The sequence below is a fragment of the Pteronotus mesoamericanus genome, unplaced genomic scaffold (genome assembly GCF_021234165.1).
Source record: "Pteronotus mesoamericanus isolate MK-2021 breed Mesoamerican mustached bat unplaced genomic scaffold, CSHL_Meso_final contig_20, whole genome shotgun sequence".
Classification (NCBI taxonomy): Eukaryota; Metazoa; Chordata; class Mammalia; order Chiroptera; family Mormoopidae; genus Pteronotus; species Pteronotus mesoamericanus.
In genome coordinates this window covers 100,242,904-100,259,587 of record NW_026555085.1, presented here as the reverse complement: position 1 = coordinate 100,259,587, position 16,684 = coordinate 100,242,904, and the positions used below count along the sequence as shown (strand labels likewise).

General features: G+C 50.8%; 1 protein-coding gene across 2 annotated transcripts in view; it reads right to left on the bottom strand.

Annotated features, from left to right (window-relative positions):
* Positions 1–16,684, bottom strand: part of SYTL3 (synaptotagmin like 3) — a 56,333-nt gene that overhangs the window by 21,476 nt on the left and 18,173 nt on the right. Inside the window, exons 4-8 of one of the 2 annotated variants that reach the window (XM_054568987.1) lie at positions 5,582–5,633; positions 3,974–4,040; positions 2,715–2,720; positions 2,289–2,361; positions 173–315 (exon numbers count right to left, since the gene is read on the bottom strand). In XM_054568987.1, coding sequence (XP_054424962.1) covers positions 173–315; positions 2,289–2,361; positions 2,715–2,720; positions 3,974–4,040; positions 5,582–5,633 — 341 coding nt within the window. The remainder of the gene's footprint in view (positions 1–172; positions 316–2,288; positions 2,362–2,714; positions 2,721–3,973; positions 4,041–5,581; positions 5,634–16,684) is intronic. The other variant, XM_054568986.1, reaches the window with a different exon arrangement.

The window sequence follows — 16,684 nt, the reverse complement described above, 5'->3', positions numbered from 1 at the left end:
CTGTGCTGAACCTTGGATTTTCGCCTTCACTTGGCCTCTGCACAGAGAGGGGTTTACAATTGTGTTTTTCAGATTGCTTAATGTTTTGTTAGAAAAGGAAAAGGAAGAGGAGTCCCTAGAGAAAAGGGGCGGGAGAGCGATTGTGTGGCGGCCTGGTGGCCTTGGGGAGTACCCGGGCGGTGACGTTGATGGCCGTGTCCGACTGGCTCCTTCTCTCCGTCTGGCTCCTTCTCTCTGTCCAGCCCGCCGCCGGCTCGGGGCCTGTGCTCAGGAGCTGCTTGTCGGAGGTCATGTCGTTCTGGGACTTGGAGAGCTCTGGAAGACAGACGCAAAGGGCGGCGGCTGGGCACACACAGCTTTGCCGAGACCTGGGGGCCTCCCCGGGGGGCCCCTCAACGACACAGGGAGGGGCTCAGGAGGGCAAGTTAACGGAGGGGCGAGGGGCGCGTGTGCCCACCACCAAGCTCCGGGCCCTGGCGGAGCGCGGACAAATCCCGGAGCCCCCAGACGCTGCGTGCTGGGCTCGGGGACCGCTGAGTTCTGTGCGGGGCAGGGCAGCTGGATTTCTGGAAGGTGACTGTGGGCTGAGGGCCACCGACAGGGCAGGAGGTGCAGGAAGACCTGCCGGGCCGGCCTGCCTCGCGTCCGGGCCACACGTCACATGTATGGTTGTCCTAACACCGAGAAGGCAGCCTAACCAACCAGCCGGCGTTTTAGGGGTTCCTTACAAAGATTTCACAACTCACTACAATTTGACTTTTTGAAGAGAGGTCTCCTTGTAACTCTTTCAGTAAGCAACACCTGCAAAGACGACTTTAAGGTGTGTTGGTTTTGCCCTAGGCAGCGGTCCGCACTGCAATGAACACGCAGCAGGGACAGAGCCGCTGCAAAGGCCCAAAGGCTGGCCCCGCCCCCGCTCTGCCGGCCTTTGCCCACGAGGCCCTTGTCGCCCTCGAACGACGACCTTGAACTATCTTTGGAGCCGTGCTGCCCATGACGATGCGGCTCCCATCACTTCAGATGTTCTAGGGGCAGCATTTAAAGAAGGAAAAGGTAAAGAAGGAACTTTAATAGAATATTTCATTTAGTGACATGTATCCATATATTGCTAAAATACATATAATTGATCTTAAACTTATTGATGACATTTTAAACTTAGTTTTTAATACTAAGTGACCAGAACTTCGTGTGTGTTTTACTCTTGGCGCGGACCGGCCACTTTCACGAGCCACCTGCGGTGGGGCCACCGCACCGGACAGCGCGGCCCAGGAGCCCTCCAGTCCTCTGAGGCCTCCCTGGACGGGGCGCTGTGTGGGGAGAGGCTGCACGTCTAGAAGGAGCCACGGAGAAGTGGCCTCGGAAGCTGTGTCCCAGGGCCCAGCCAAGTGATGGGGTGGTTTTGAACCTCTGAGCTCTGTTAGCCAATGGGCTGTGATATTAGGCGGCTCCCCATTGCTGAGCAGAGAGAGACACTGTCACAGGACACAGTCACCTCTGCTTATCTGAAAGGTGGCTTTTACGTTGATTGGCTTTGTGAAGCAGCTCAGAAAGGCTCCTGGGAAACAAGGAGGACTAATTACAATCAAATTGTACAGCTGCCTCAGGCTAGGAACCGCACGGGGACACCCACGGGCCGCTGCAGGGAAGGGTCGGCCGAGGTCGAGGGACGGAAGCCACACAGAGGCAGCGAGGGAGCGCGGAGCCCAGGACCCCGCTCCCGCGGAGAAGCTTCTCCAGGGCCTGGGCTGCTCCGCTCACCTCGGGAGGCCCAGATGGGGCCTGTGCTTGGACTTGAGTTTTAAGATAAACAGGAAGAAATATCCGAGCAGAAAGAACATTGAAGGAACGAGATTTCCAAGCAATGGGTTCTGGGTTCCTTGCAATGAGCGTGGTTACTGCTCATTGAAAAAAATAAATTCACGAAGGAGAACAGGAGGCCCTATGAGTAATTTCAGAGGCAGGACCGTGGCAGGCCCCGCCTGGCCTGAGAGGCTCCGGTTTTGCAGGGTTCCCGGGGAGAAGCCCCGGTAGGGGCCGGCGCCGGCCGTGAGCTCCGTGCCCGAGGCAGGCATGGGCCGGAGCAGGGGCTGGGGGAGGACAGAGCCAGCCTAGCAAACTGAAGGGGTGTCCTCTTCCCCAGCGCCCTGGGGGCCTGCTCTGCGGGTGGAAGGTGAGGGGCCGGGGTTGTGGCTTTCCCCACGTGCTGGGGACGGAGAGAGGGGTCCAGTCGCAGCCTTGGCCATGGGCCTGGCCGGCCCAGGTGGTGCTAGGAAGAAGCATCCACTTACTTTTCATGTGGGTGGTAACAGACAGGAACAAGTTTTCCACGGACTTATTAAATCCTTTAGGCTGCCTGAGTTCCTGTAATTAAAGCAGAGACAGAGGGAGAGAGAAGGAGGGCCATGCTGGACGCCCCGAGTTCCTCCCAGCAGCCTCCAGGCGGCCCACCCCTGGCACCACCGACGTGTGCAGGGCATGGGCGCGTCTCAGCAGGGGCGCTCGGGGCGCGTGCGGGGTGCATGCGTGCATGTGTGGGGTTGGGGGGCGCTGTCCTCTCAAGGGGCTGGTGTCCTCTGGACTCAGCTTTTCTCCTCTGAGAGCTGACACCGTAGTGAAGGAAGGAGCTTTATCGAGGGGCTGTCAACAAGGAAGTCACGACCTCTGAGAAAGAATGACTGACGATTTCATTGTCTTAAAGATTGTCCCCAAGCAACTTGCATCTTTACCCTCACCCCAAAGCCACGCAGAACGCCTATGACACAGGGTTCGCAGCGGTGCCGGCACAAGGTGACCAGCCTGAAGCCAAGGGTTAGTTCTGCCTCCAAAAGTGGGGAGAGAATAAAAAAGAGAGAAATCAACAGAAAGATCACTTTCCTCTGCAAGTCTCATCCATCCGTCCATCTGTCCATCCATCTGTCCGTCTGCCTACTCATCCATCCATTCACCCATTCATTCATTTGTCCGTCCATCCATCCACCCATTATCCACCCACCCATCCATCCATCCATCCACCCATTATCCACCCATCCATCCATCCACCCACCCATCCATCCATCCATTCATTTGTCCTTCCATTCGTCCATTCATGAATTCGCCCATCCACCCATTTGTCCTTCCTTCTGTTCATCTGTCAGTATATCCATCCATCCATCCATCCATCCATCCATCCATCCATCCAACCATATGTCCTGAACACACTGGTGCTCACATTGCTTTGGAAAATTTAGAATCTCAAGGAGCAAGCAGAGCAGGATTTTGAAGGTATGTTTTCTCTCACCAGCAGATGCACGCGTCCTTCTGTACAGATGGTGACTCCCTTGCATTCACAGAACTAACAGCAACGAACGTGCTCAGGACCCTACGCCTCCACGGCACTTGAGTTTGCAAGCACCAGCGGAGGCATCTTCCGCTGACTCCTCATGCCAGTCATGGAGGGGAAGCCAGAAGAGTGTGACCACTTCCACCTCCCAGCTGGGACCCCAGGGCACGTCCCCCAATCACACGGCTAGCTTCCTTGGACAGAAACAGTCCCAGCCTGCCTCAGTGTCTGCAGACGATCAGAACACACACACACGCACGTTTCCAGACCTGTGAGTCAACGTTCTCCCCTCCACCCCCAGAGACCCGCAGACCCACTGCACCCCGGAAGACCCCACACTCGTGGGCATGGTGCACAGACAGGGAAGACAGGCCGCGAGAAGTCAGAAGGAATGAGACGGGGGCGGGAGCACGGCGAGGGCGTGGGGTGCAGGCGGAAGACGAGTCAGCTGTTAGTGTAGTCCCAGGGTCCCCAAAGCCGGTGGCGGCACAGACACCGGGCAGGGCCGAGCACTTTCCAACCCCCGCATCGGCCCTTCATCCCCTGCCTCGCTCACGGCTGCTCCAGCCCCAGGTGGCCCTCTGCCCCGAGGCCCCCCACCCAACCTCCATCCCCTCTTCCCTCCTGGGGACACCCCGAGAGCGGCCACATTACCCTGCCAGGGCTGCTGCACCAGCTTTCACTGAGCGGAGGTGGGGTGGGAGGGACCACGGAAATTTTGCTGCCAAGGAAAAATACAGGGGGGAGAAACGGGTTACAGACGATGGAAGAATGTCTTACAAACACACACGATACAGCTCATCCTCTAAGTCAAATTTTCTACCTTTGGTGTTTGTTTTTTACTTCCTCACTTTTAAGCAGACCCCCATAGGGACCTGCGGCTCTGCAAAGGGCATGAAGTCCTGGGATCTAATGTGGACGTGAACAGATGCAGGTCAGCGTCTGGCGCCCGCGCCCGCCGTGCATTCGGCAGCAGCTGGCGAGTTCAGGGCCCGGCTGGCGGCCTGGCTGCTCTGGGATCCAGACGCCACGCATGGCGGTCCATGGGGACTTGCTTGTCTTCTCAGCGGAAACCACACGGGCAGGGGAGCCAGAAACGTCGTGGATGTAAAAATCGACTGTGAGAGGAACTACTGGGTTGGCTAAAAAGTTTGGTTTGGTTTTTCCTGTATGATGGCTCTAGTAGTACTTAGTTGTCTTTAACTTCATTTGAAACAATATTGTTGGATTATATTGTGACAGCTATCATATCAGCATGCATTTTAAAAAAAAACTTATCAAAACTGGTGAATTTTTGTTCATCCATGTTAATATTGAAAATGGAAGAAAACATACCTTTTCAGCATGTTTTGCTTTATTATTTCAAGAAGGTTGAAATGCAGAAAAAAGATTTGTGCACTCTATGGAGAAGATGCTGTGACTGATCGAATATATCAAAAGTGGTTTCTGAACTTTCTTGATACTATTGACATTTTGGCCAAATAAGTCTTTGCTTGGAAGGTGTTTAGCAGCACCCCTGCCCCCTACCCACTAGAAGCCAACAACGGGAGATAGCCTGCATACTCAAAGTATCCAAATCAATCAAGTTATTGATGAAAATGAAAAATGCATCTTTTATTTTACGGAAAGAAACTAAACAGACTTTTTGGCCAACCCAATAGGAGCTTGTGCGAAAAAAAGTCAGGAAAAGGTTGGAGAGTAAAAAAATGAAAAAGTCCTGAGACTGGAAAATCTCATCGTGGCCAAAAAATTAACTGTTGGGAGAGGAACTTCCAGGAACCCTTAGTAAATTCAGGGGACCGAGCGTGTGCGCATAGTCAGCCCAAGGCCTCAGATGTTCGGAAGTTTGGGTAATAAAGTTGCCAGCGTTCGGGTCCACCCATGTTTATTCCATAAACGTCTCACACGTGTCAGGCCTGGCAAGATGTTGGAGAGATGAAGGACTCATAAAAGCAAAGGCTTGGTTTAGAGTTTCACTTAACGTGCCATCAAAAATAATATTTTGTTTTCTTATGACACTTTAGGGGAATTTAAGAAACAAAACGTTCTGTGAGAAAATACTAGGCTAGTTTCTAGAAGGCTTGTCATAAGAACCTGGAAATATCTGTCTCAATTTTTTCCAGTTACTTTATCATTAAAAAAAAAAGAGTTACATTCCAAAGCAGCGACCTCTAAAGGTCAAGAGATCAGTCGCGTCTTTGGCGGGTCCTTGGTGCTCCAGGCTGAAGGGCCTGGAGTGGCCTGTCTTTCTACAAGACTCACCTCAGTTTCTGATAAGACTGCAAGAGCTTTGCTCCAGCTGTCTCGTGTCTACCTGGAAGAGATACCGGGAAAGGTCATTATTAGCAAGACTATCACTTAGATGCTGCATATACCAGAAGCAATACATTAAAATGGTCATTTTTCTAGTGTCACCTCTTGCATTAAAATGTAACAGGCTGGGGTGACAGCAAGGCCATAAAATTAGATGGTGGCGATGGGTGCAGAGCTGTAAAATTACTAAAAAATCATCGTACAGTTAAAGGGATGAATGTGATGCTCCATGAAGTACATTCCACTAAAGCCGCTGTTACACACCCCCCACCCCCGCCCCCACACAGTAAGAGGCCCTAACTGCTAGGATTGACTGCTTTTATTAAAAGTTGCTGTTGGAGTAGATTTTCTAAATCTGGAGAATTTGAAAAATAGTTCAGGCGTCCAAGCTTCTCTTTGGTCTTTGGAAATATTTTATAATCGAATGACTATATTCCTTTAAATGTTCCTTGTTCTGGAGATTAAATTAATCTTTTTAAAAAATGTAATCTACTTATTTCTAGCTATAGAGGCTAATAATTTCCTAAACAAGACGGCATCTAATATAGTGCTCTTTTTGTTTCAAGGAAAGGAGATTTATGCTGTATTAAGACCCCAAGATAAAACTTCGTGTGTTCAAAGTTCAGTGACCACAGCGTTTCCTGGCCCAGGGCATAGCAGGAGGTCAGCCCGCCCAGGCCAGAGGCCAGATGGCACGGTCCCCTGCTCAGGCACCCTGAGGGCCCGCGCTGCCCGACATGCAGCCAGAGCCCCCCGCCAGCCATCCTAGGAAGCCGTCTAGCTCCTGTCTCGCACACTGGGGGACGGGGTGGGGGGGCGGGGGAGGGCTAATCCATTCCAAAGAAAGGCACATATTCGAGTCCTCGCCATAAGACAGGAGCGGGGTTAGGGATAGTAGAGAATGAGGACGGGCAGGAGGCCCGGGGGGACACACAGCATCTGACACTAAGCCGGGAGGCAGCTGGCCCCTGACCTGTGCAGCCCCAGGTCAGGGTCCTCAACTGGGCGGGGCCCAGGAATGGCCCAGGCGCGGCCATCATCTCAGATTCCGAGCCCACCTGCCCGTGCACATTTTTCTGGGGGGCGTGGTGGCGTCCACCAGATTCTAAAAGGAGGCTGCGCACCCTCTGCCCCCGGAACACATGGCCCCCGAGCCAGAACAAAACTAGCAAACCAGTCTGTCAGGGCAAAGCCCGCCTCTGCAGGAACCACCGCGGAGAAACGGCCCAGGCCTGGCCGGAATGGCGGCCAGCCAGCCCGCTGCATCGCCGTGGTGTGACAGTGGAGGGAAGGGCGGGAAGGAGAAGGAGAACGTGGCGACACTGTTTGCCCAGCCTGTCCCGGTGAGATGCAGAACCCACGGCGCAGCGGCCCGAGCCTGCCGTGGCCCAGCCGCAGTGCGGTGCCGTGGCTGCTCTGCCTTCCTCCTCCTCCTCATCACCGTTTGCTACAACAGCATCCCGGAGGCACAGCCACCAGAGGTGCATACAGTCCGTCAGCCCCCGACCCCGGGCGATGCCACGGCTCTACCGCCCGAAGCCCTGCAGTGGCCCCCCTACTCCTTCCGCCGGGGCCTGAGCCCGGCACCGCATTCCTGGGCCTCCACACCCCCCCCCCACCCCCGCCGGCCTGCTTCCCCACACCCTGCAGGCCTTGTCCTTCCTGCTCCAGCAACAGGATGGCTTCTTACTGCCCTGCCTACCCTGGGCCTTGCTTACTCGCCCCCACTTCATCTCCTACTGATTGCCCAGGTGCTTCTGCCAGCTTAGTCCCCCTCTGCCGGCTGCCTGAACGCCCTACCTGAGGGCCAGGGAGGGCCTGGCTCCCACAGCTGGCCGGGAAATGGCTCTCTGCTGCCTCTGCTGGCTACTGCCCCCTCGAGCCTGTGGGGTGGGCGCCCCCTTTCTCTAAAGGTCAATAGAAAACATTTGAGGCTCCTTGCCATGTAGGGTCTCTGTCCCAAGTTCTTAACTGCCCTGTGACCGCGGTCATAGACAATGTTAAAGAGCGGGCGCATCTGTGTGCTGATACGACTTGACGGACATCGAAGTTTGAATTTCATATACCTTTCACGTGTTGTAAACATTCTTTCTACTTTTTGACCATTGAAAAATGTGAAACCCATTCTTGGCTCATAGGACATACAAAAGCAGGCAGAGGGACGGGCCTGGATGCAGGTACCAGTTGGCGCCGAGTCCTTGCTACTCGGGCGTGTGGTGGGCGGGGCTGGGCAGCCAGGCCAGGCCCCCGCCCCACCCCCAGGCTCCCGCCAGCCCTGCGGGACCAGAATCTCTCACTGAGCCTCCAGAAGCTCTGCCCTGCGGCTCTGTCTGCATCACTGTTTATTCCCCGTCTCCTCCTCTTCTATTCCTCAGGTGTTTCTTATCAGAGGTTTCCTTGAAAAGCAGCAAATATTTACTTTTGTTAACATTTTTTAATAAGTTCCCGTAACTGCTGGGAAGAGATGCTCAGAGCAGGATGCCCCCCGAGGCCCCCAGGAGGCCCCGCCCTGCCCCGCTCCGGCCGCCTCCGAAGGACGCGGCTTTCCGGGGCAGCCGCTGCGCGGGGGGCCCCGGCGGGGAAACGAGGGTTCCCGGCCACGTTCGGGAAGCCCCGCTGCCGTTTATGGGTGGCTGGCTGCACGGGGTCATCGCCAGGTGCCATCCCAATGTTATAAGTGAAAACCGAGGCGCAGGGACCCAAAGTCACAGTTTACAAATGACACCTCCACGTGCCTAAAAGCCAGGCACACCTAAGGCAGGGCGGGACTGGTGACCGAAGCAAAGCGGGATGGCGGACGGGTGACCGGTGCGGGGGGCTTCACATTGTCTCCACTTACGCTCAGGGTTGAAATGAAAAGCGAAGAGGAAGAAAGCACAGAGAAACCAGCGACCGAAGGCCTGCACACGGAGTCCCAACACTTCTCTCTAGGGGACACCACTCACAGGAGAGGGGATGACAACTCGGTCCGCCGGCCAAGTGGTGGCGCTCACAGGGGGCTGCGGGGCCTGGCGTCCTGGCCGGTGGGGTCTGGGTGGCGAGTCTTCTTCCCAGACATGGCCCCTGACTTCCCCTCCTGCTGCCGGGCCCCAAGCAGTCCTTCATAAGGAGAGTCACACCCGGCAGCAGGGGCGCTAACCGACAAGGCCATCGAGCAGGAGGGTGGCCCAGCCACAGCCCTGTCCCTGCTGGTGCCCATGGAGTAGAGCGGCTTCCTGTGTAGGAAGGCAGGCCCGGGAGGTCCAGGTATGACCCAGAGCAAAGCACAGGGTCACGGAACCTCCCAGGAGCCGTGCCCACGGCCCTTCCTCAGGATGGCTCAGGTTCGCCCCCAGGGGTTGGCGTAACCGACGGCGCGTGCTCCAATGACACGCTGCGCTGCATCTCCCCGAAGAAGCATCATGCCACACACACAGATCTAGGTGTCTGCGCCACGAACAGCACCCTCGCAGACGTGGCTTCCGTGTGCCGTGCCCGACCTGCACAACTCGCTGGGCCGGTCCTGAGCGCTGGCCGGCACCAGCGCCTGGGAATCCTCCCATTTGCTAGAAATAAGTGAATCCAACAAGGGGCTGGAGGGGCTGTTGGACGATTGCTGTGTCCTTCAGGGCAGCAACGTGTAACCCATCATTGGCTCACGTAGGCAAGATGGAAAAGCTCTCAAAAATTTTGACCCCAAAATCCATTGTCTTGTAAAGAATCATGGTATTCTGTCATACATGATTTCGGATCTGGGTCTTTCTAGGCATATTTTAGTCCTTAGAGAAGTTTCGAGCTCAGATAGCACCGGGGCCAAGACACTAGCCCAGGACGAGAGAAGATAGAGCGCACAACTATGAATCAGCAATTGGCGCCTCCGGGAGCATGAAAGTCAGTAACAGTGGATTTAGAGCCCCGTAGGCAGCATCCGGGACCTGCGGCTGCCAGCCATGGCTCTCCTGCTTAGCCGCAAAAGAGGAAAATAATTCTTCCCTTTAATTAAGCTCCCTATAGTCTATCGGCAGAAATTCTGGATGGCTGCGTGTGAATACTCATCATCAAGAGCTGGGCACTGACTCTTCACACAGTCACGCTTGAGACCAGTGGTAGCTGGGTCAGATCTGCCGAGCGTCTGGGTCAGTGGGGTAAACGCTGCCTTTCAGCGCTCTTTGGTTTTCTCTAAAAACTGATTGTGAGTTTTAGGAGTCCTTTCTCCTAAAGATTCTGGATATTAATCCTTTATTGGATATATGATTTGCAAATATTTTCTTTCATTCCATGGGTTGCCTTTTCACTCTGTTGACAGGCTCTTTCGATGCACAAAAGTTTTTCATTTTGATGAAATCCAGTTTGTCTATTTTTTCTTTTGTTGCTTGTGCCTTCAGTGTCATGGCTAAAAAACCATCCTCAAAGTCCATGTCCTCTTTCCTCTTATGTTTTCTTCTAAGAGTTTTATAGTTTTAGGTCTTCAATCCACTTGAAGGTAATTTTTTTGTATATGATGGCAGGTAAGGGGCCAACTTCATTTTTTAACTTAGGGATTGGCAGCTTTTGGGCACCATTTATTGGAAAGGCTACCCTTTCCGCATTGAGTGATCTTGGCAATGTCAAAAATCCTTTGATTTTATATGCAAGAGCTTTTCTCCGAGCTCTCTCTTCCGTTCTGCCGGCCTAGGTGTCTGTCTTTTCGCCGGGGCCAGCCTTCGTGCATCGCTACGGCTCTGTAGTGAACTTCGAAATCAAGAAGTGAGCCCTGATGCTTTGTTCTTCTTTTTCAAGGAACAAACAAAACAACCCAATTCAAAAATGGGTAAAGGACTTTAATAGACTGTTCACAGAAGAAGGTATGCCCAAGACCAATAATCCCAGGGAAAAAAATCTTTGACATCACTAATCCTTAGAGAAATACAGATCAAAACCCCACAGAAACAGCCACTATGGGAAACAGTATGAAGTTTCCTTAAACAATTAAAAATAGAACTACTATGTGATCCAATAATCCCACTTCTGGGAAAATATCCAAAAGAGACGAACACAATATCTCCAAGAGATACCTGCACACCCATGTTTATCGCAGCGTTAGCCCCGGTAGCCAAGACATGGAAAAAACCAAGTGTCCCCTGGCAGGTGGCTGAATAAAGAAAATACCATGGAATATTATCTAGCCATAAAAACAAGGAAATCCTGCCATGTGCAACAACATGCCTGGACTCTGAAGGCATTACGCTAAGTGAAATAAAACAAAGACAAATACTATACAATCTCACTTACATGTGGAATCTAAACACGTTGAACTCATAGACGCAGAGAGTAGGATGGCAGTTACTGGGGCTGAGGGGTGGCAAACGCCAGGGGTCAGTCAGGGGTCGCAAACTGTCCGTAATAGATGAGCGAGCTCTGGGGTGTCTTGGATGTGCACCACGGTGACTGTAGTTAACTACTGTAATGTACACTCGCAAGTTGCTGTAAGAGCAGAGCATTCATGTTCCCGCCATCACACCAACAGAATGGGAATTGTGTGAGGGGAAGCATGTGTTAACGAACCTGATTGCGGTAAACATTTTGCAATGTATACATGTACCAAATAAGCAACAACAACAACAAAAATTCTGTATACACACTAGTAATAATATCAGATTTGTCAAACACACACGCCGACTGAATGACTTAAAGGGCCACAGTGAGATCCCATTTTACACCCATCGGAAGGCTATCGTAAGAAATAACACAAAACAGACAGGTTGGCCTGGATCTGGAGAAACTGGCTCTGTGTGCATTGCTAGCGGGACCATGACGGGGAGCCAGTGGCAGTTTCTCCAAAAATTAAACCTAGAATTACTACTGGATCCCGCATTTCCACAGCTGGATATAAACACAAAAGAACTGAAAGCAGGGACTCGAACAGGCGTCTGTACATCGATGTCCATGGCTGCACTATTCACGACGGTCGACAGGAAACAACTCCAGCGTCCATGACTGATGAAGGGATAAACAAAATGAGGTACACAGACAAGAGAACAGCAGTCAAGCCCTGGCTGCTGTGCATTCATGGAATGAGCGCCGGCCTGAGAACCGAAAGGTCTGCGGATTGATTCCCGGTCAGGGCACGTGGCCGGGTTGCAGGCCAGGTCCCCAGCCGGGGGCGCAGGAGAGGTAGCCAATCGATGTCTCTCTCACACATCAATGTTTCTCTCCCTCTCTTTCCCCCTCCTTTCCCTTCTCTCCAAAAAAATAAACAAAATCTTTTAAAAATAAAAATACAATTAAAAAAAAGAGCACAGGCAAATCCTTTTTAAAAATATCATTCAGGCTCACAAAGAAATGAAATTTCGATTCAAGCTGAAACATGGATGGACCTTGAAGACAAGTAAAATAATAAAGGTGTAAAAGGACAAACATGCTATGATTCCACCCACACGAGGAAGCCTGAGTAATGAAGTTCACGGAGACGGAAAGCAGAGGGCGGGCACCAAGGCCGGGAGGGCAGGGCGCGGCGCTGCTGTTTGACAGGGACTGAGGATGCAGTTCAGGAGACCGAGGGCGGTGATGGCTGTAGAACAAAGTGAATGCACTGAAAGATACTAATCAGTGTGCTTCAAAAAATGGTTAAAATAGTAAATGTATATTATGTATATTCTACCACAGTAAGAAAATAAGTGTGTTCTTAAATTCCAGTGATTTCTTCCTTCAGTATATATGCACCTGGCCTTTAAAAAAAAAAAAATGTATTCAGCCCTGGCTGGTGTGGCTCAGTGGGTGGAGCATCGGCCTGACCAAAAGGTCACTGGTTTGATTCCCAGTCAGGGCACATGCCTGCGTTGCAGGCCAGGTCCTCAGTAGGGGGTGCTCGAGAGGCAACCACACATTGACGCTTCTCTCTCTCTCTTTCTCCTTCCCTTCCTCTCTCTCTCTAAAACTAAATTTTAAAAATCTTTAAAAATAAATAAATAAATAATACGTGTTTTCATATAAAGACATAGTTTAGTGTCCACTTGACAAGATACTCCCTGGACACTACCCTTATCAGCCATTTGGTCTAAATATATGGACACATGAATTCTTAATTCAGAAAGACTATTCCATTCAATTATTTCACCTTGGTTTCCCTTTCTGTTCACTTAAATAGGAACAATAATGATGTCATCAAACAGCTGGTGCGTTTTATCAGCTAGCCATCCCGAGCAAAGGAGAGCAAAGACAGCCTGTAAAGCGTAGAGGATTTAGGCCAGCCGGCCAGCCACACAGTCTCCACTGCAACCCCCCAACCACCCCTGTGCCCACATGGCCCCGGACGGAAAGGAGAGAACGTGGCTGTGTTCTAATAAAGCTTTATTTAGAAAAATGGATGGTGCGCCAGATTTGCGTTTGCCAACCCCCAATAAAGCGGGGAGTATTGTGTAAAATAAAATATTGACTAGCCCAATAACTCGCCCTTTTAATCTTGGTTCTCCCTCCAGACTGGAAGTAATAGACCGAAACCCAAAAGAGGCAAGTGGATAGTGAGTTGCTCATGACCATTCAGGACCAAGGTGTCGATGGCCTAAGGCAGCCTCGCCCTCCAGTGGTGACTAACAGGCCACAGAGGGCGCGGTGCCACCTGCTTTTAACTCCCGACGCTGACTGTTGGAAGGCCACACGGCCAGTCGGCTGCTGTCCCGATAGCCCTGTGATCTGAAAGGCCATATCCAAGCTGCCCGTGTAAAAGAACAACACATGTGGTTATTTTCCTTCATGACTATTCGGCAAAGTATCAGCCTGGTCAGTTACCTAAGGGATCACCGGGACCAGTATCAGAGGCTCTGCTGGGGCGCAGCCTTGGGGGTTATTTTATTTCCCCATTGAAACCAAGTGAAAGCCACAGCAGATTGTTTGTATATTACATTTAAGCAGTTTTAACTTGAAAAAGGATTAGTATTGAAAGATTCAATATTGTCGTCTTTCTGCTTTTAAGCTCAAATATCAAGCACTAAAATGCTTTGGTTGTAAAATACAGTAAAACATGTGCACTTACAGGAAGGAGCCAGCAGAGGGCACTATCTTTATATGCTTAGCAAACACCAAGGGAACTGTAATAAAGGTCGGTTTTCAATTTCGGTTTTCTAGTTCTCAGTGATCTAGAAAATGACCATCGTCACTGCGTATTAACTTTGCTAGTTTACCAGTGGCTCTCAAACTTGAACTGCATGAAAAGGATTACTCGGGAACGTGTTAAACACACACTCTTAGGTCCCACCTGGTTCCACGGAGTCAAGAACTTTAAATTCAGAAGAGCTCACCGCTGACCCTGGAGCCAGGGCCCCAGAAGCCCACTAAAAACCCTCTATGTGGAGACTGCCGTCGCCTGGGGGCGGAGGGGCGGGGCAGGACAGCCCCAGACTGGGGGGGGGGGGGGGTGCCCTAGACAGCTCTGGAGGGCTCACGAGGGCCCCTGCGTTGGCTCACTCCGACGCACCAGAGGGAACCACGACAACGGCACAGGAGGAACTGTTCCACAACAGTGAAACTAAACGTTGAACTGTGAAATCTGAGAGGGAAAAAGCCAGTCTACAATCAGAAAACAGAACGTTTTTAAGGAAAGTAAAATATTTAAAATACTTTTTGTACCATCTCCCTGCAAAGTAAAGAACTTTGGTTCAGTTTCCTTGTTTTTAAATCTTCTTTCATGGTTGGGATATTGGCCTAACAAACTGCCACAATTAATATTTAGTATTCTTCTTTGTATTATTACTTATACCTTGTCCACTTTCCAGGACATTTTGGGAACATTTATTTTAAATGGCACATATTCAACAAGATCATTAAAATGGAGATAAGTAAAAGCACATTAAAATTGAATGACAGAAGGCATAATGATTCCCGGAATTACTTTAACTGAACTCCAGATTTAGCTAGCGCTAGGTTTCTAAATGATATCAAAAAAGAAAAGAATGCTAACTTTTTTTTTTGGTACCTACCAGGTGCTAAGTTCTGACAGTGGAAACTGCCACTTGGAACATCTCATTTTATTTCCAAACAGCCCCACCCTTACCTTTCCATCCACTTACTCATTTACTCAGAGCTCCTGCTCTCAAGAACTGAAAAGCTGGTTCAGACAGACCACCAGGGGCTGCTGGGGAGCAGAGCAGCGTCAGCGTGGTACCCAGGTGACGGGGCGCCCTGGAGCTGGGGTTCAAGTACAAGGTGAGAGGTGTCCAAGGCCATGCAAACGAATGGGCCTGGGCTACCAACCCATGGGGAAGAGACTCACGACACAACAAATGTACCGGAAAAACTGATGATTGGGAGGGAAATTAGACCAGGCCTCCTGATGCACTGTAAAGACTTAAATGTAAATACAATTATAAAGATTAGAAGATAAATATGGATATCTTACCTATTATAGGATAAGGAAGGAGTCTCTAAGCATAAGAGCAAATATATGTATAGATGTACGGAAGAAGGTAGATTTGACTACAAACAAGAAAAACCTTTTGTATGTCAAAAAGACATAGAGATACATGGTACAGCCTACATGACTGAAATGGGCTAATAGCTTTAACATCTGAAGAACATCTACGGACAGTCAAGATAATGGAAACATTCAATCGCATTAGTAATGAGAAAAATTCAAATTAAAATAACAAGAAACCATTTTGGACTACCAACGAGGTTTTACCATAGTGACAAAGTTGTTTGTTTGTTTTTAAGGGTGATTCCTACTGGTGATAGAGGCACATGCCTTCTGGAGGCGATGTTCCTAACGTGTCTCTTTCCTTCTGTTTCTAGAAATATCTACAGACATGCCAAAGACTTAACTACAGGGAGGTTCACTGCACTTTATTTACTCTTAATAATATTATAAACTCCCAAAAATGTAACAGCAAAACTGGAAATTCCTTAACTGTCCAGCAATAATGATGATGTTTAAGGCTAGGGAGGTTGAGACTTCTGGTCAAGATGGTGGTATAGGTAAATGCTGCTTACCTCCTTGCACAATCGCATCAAAATTACAACCAAACTATTGAACAGCCGTCATTCAGGGCCATCAGAAATCAAGCTGAATGGAAGTCCTACAACTACAGAATTAAAGAAGAAACCGCATCGAGACTGGTAGGAGGAATGGAGACGTGGAACAGGCTGGTCCCACAGCTACGTGTGGCAGATAAAAATTGGGAAAGATATCTCAGGAGCAAGGGGTCCCAGCCACACACCACAACCCCCAGCCCAGGGTTCTAGTGCCAAAAAGATTAGTCTCCATAACTTCTGGCTCTAAAAACCAGTGAGGATTGAGGCTGAGGAAGACAGAAACTTCTGGAGTCCCAGGCAGTTCCTCTTAAAGGGCCCTTGCACAGGGTTACTCAGACTCACTCCCTCTGAGCTCCAGTGCAGGGCAAGCAGGTTAAAAGGCATCAGAGATGTACGGGGAGGAACTGAATAGTCCAGCATCAGGGTGAGAGCTGGCGAGTCTCTCCCAGAAGCCTGGGAGAGGCCACTTTTCCTTTTCTACGCCCTCCCCCCACAGAGCTGGCAGGCAGCACCATAGCTGAGTCTCCATCAACCTGGCTCACACTGCTTGCCCCACCCAACTTTCAGGCCCACCAAAGCTGTTTCCAGTGTCTTTCCCATTTGGCTTTTCCATATGAATGGCTTGTCTTTGCTCATGCCTCAGATTCTCCCGAATTATCTCAGACAAGTGGCATCTGGCTTCAGCGAGCCCCACACCTCTTGCTAAGTTGCCCCACGCCCAGCCTTGGTTCACAGCTTGGTTCACAGCTTGGTTCACAGCTTGGTTCACTGGCACCTCCAAGCCCAGCACAAGTAGCAGCTATTTGCAGATGGCTCTGTAGCCTACGCTGTGTGACCCCAGACAGAACACAGGGGGTGGCGGACCTTGGGTGTGCCAACAGCAATCAAGGCTCAACTACAACAAGAGGGTGTACACAGCCCAGAGGGTGAGCACACCCTGAATACCAGCTTGGGTGACAGGGGAGGCTGTGCCACTGGACCCTACAGGACACCTACTACATGAGGCCACACTACCCTAATATGATCAAAAATAAGAATAACAAAATGGCAATAAATGCATATCTACCA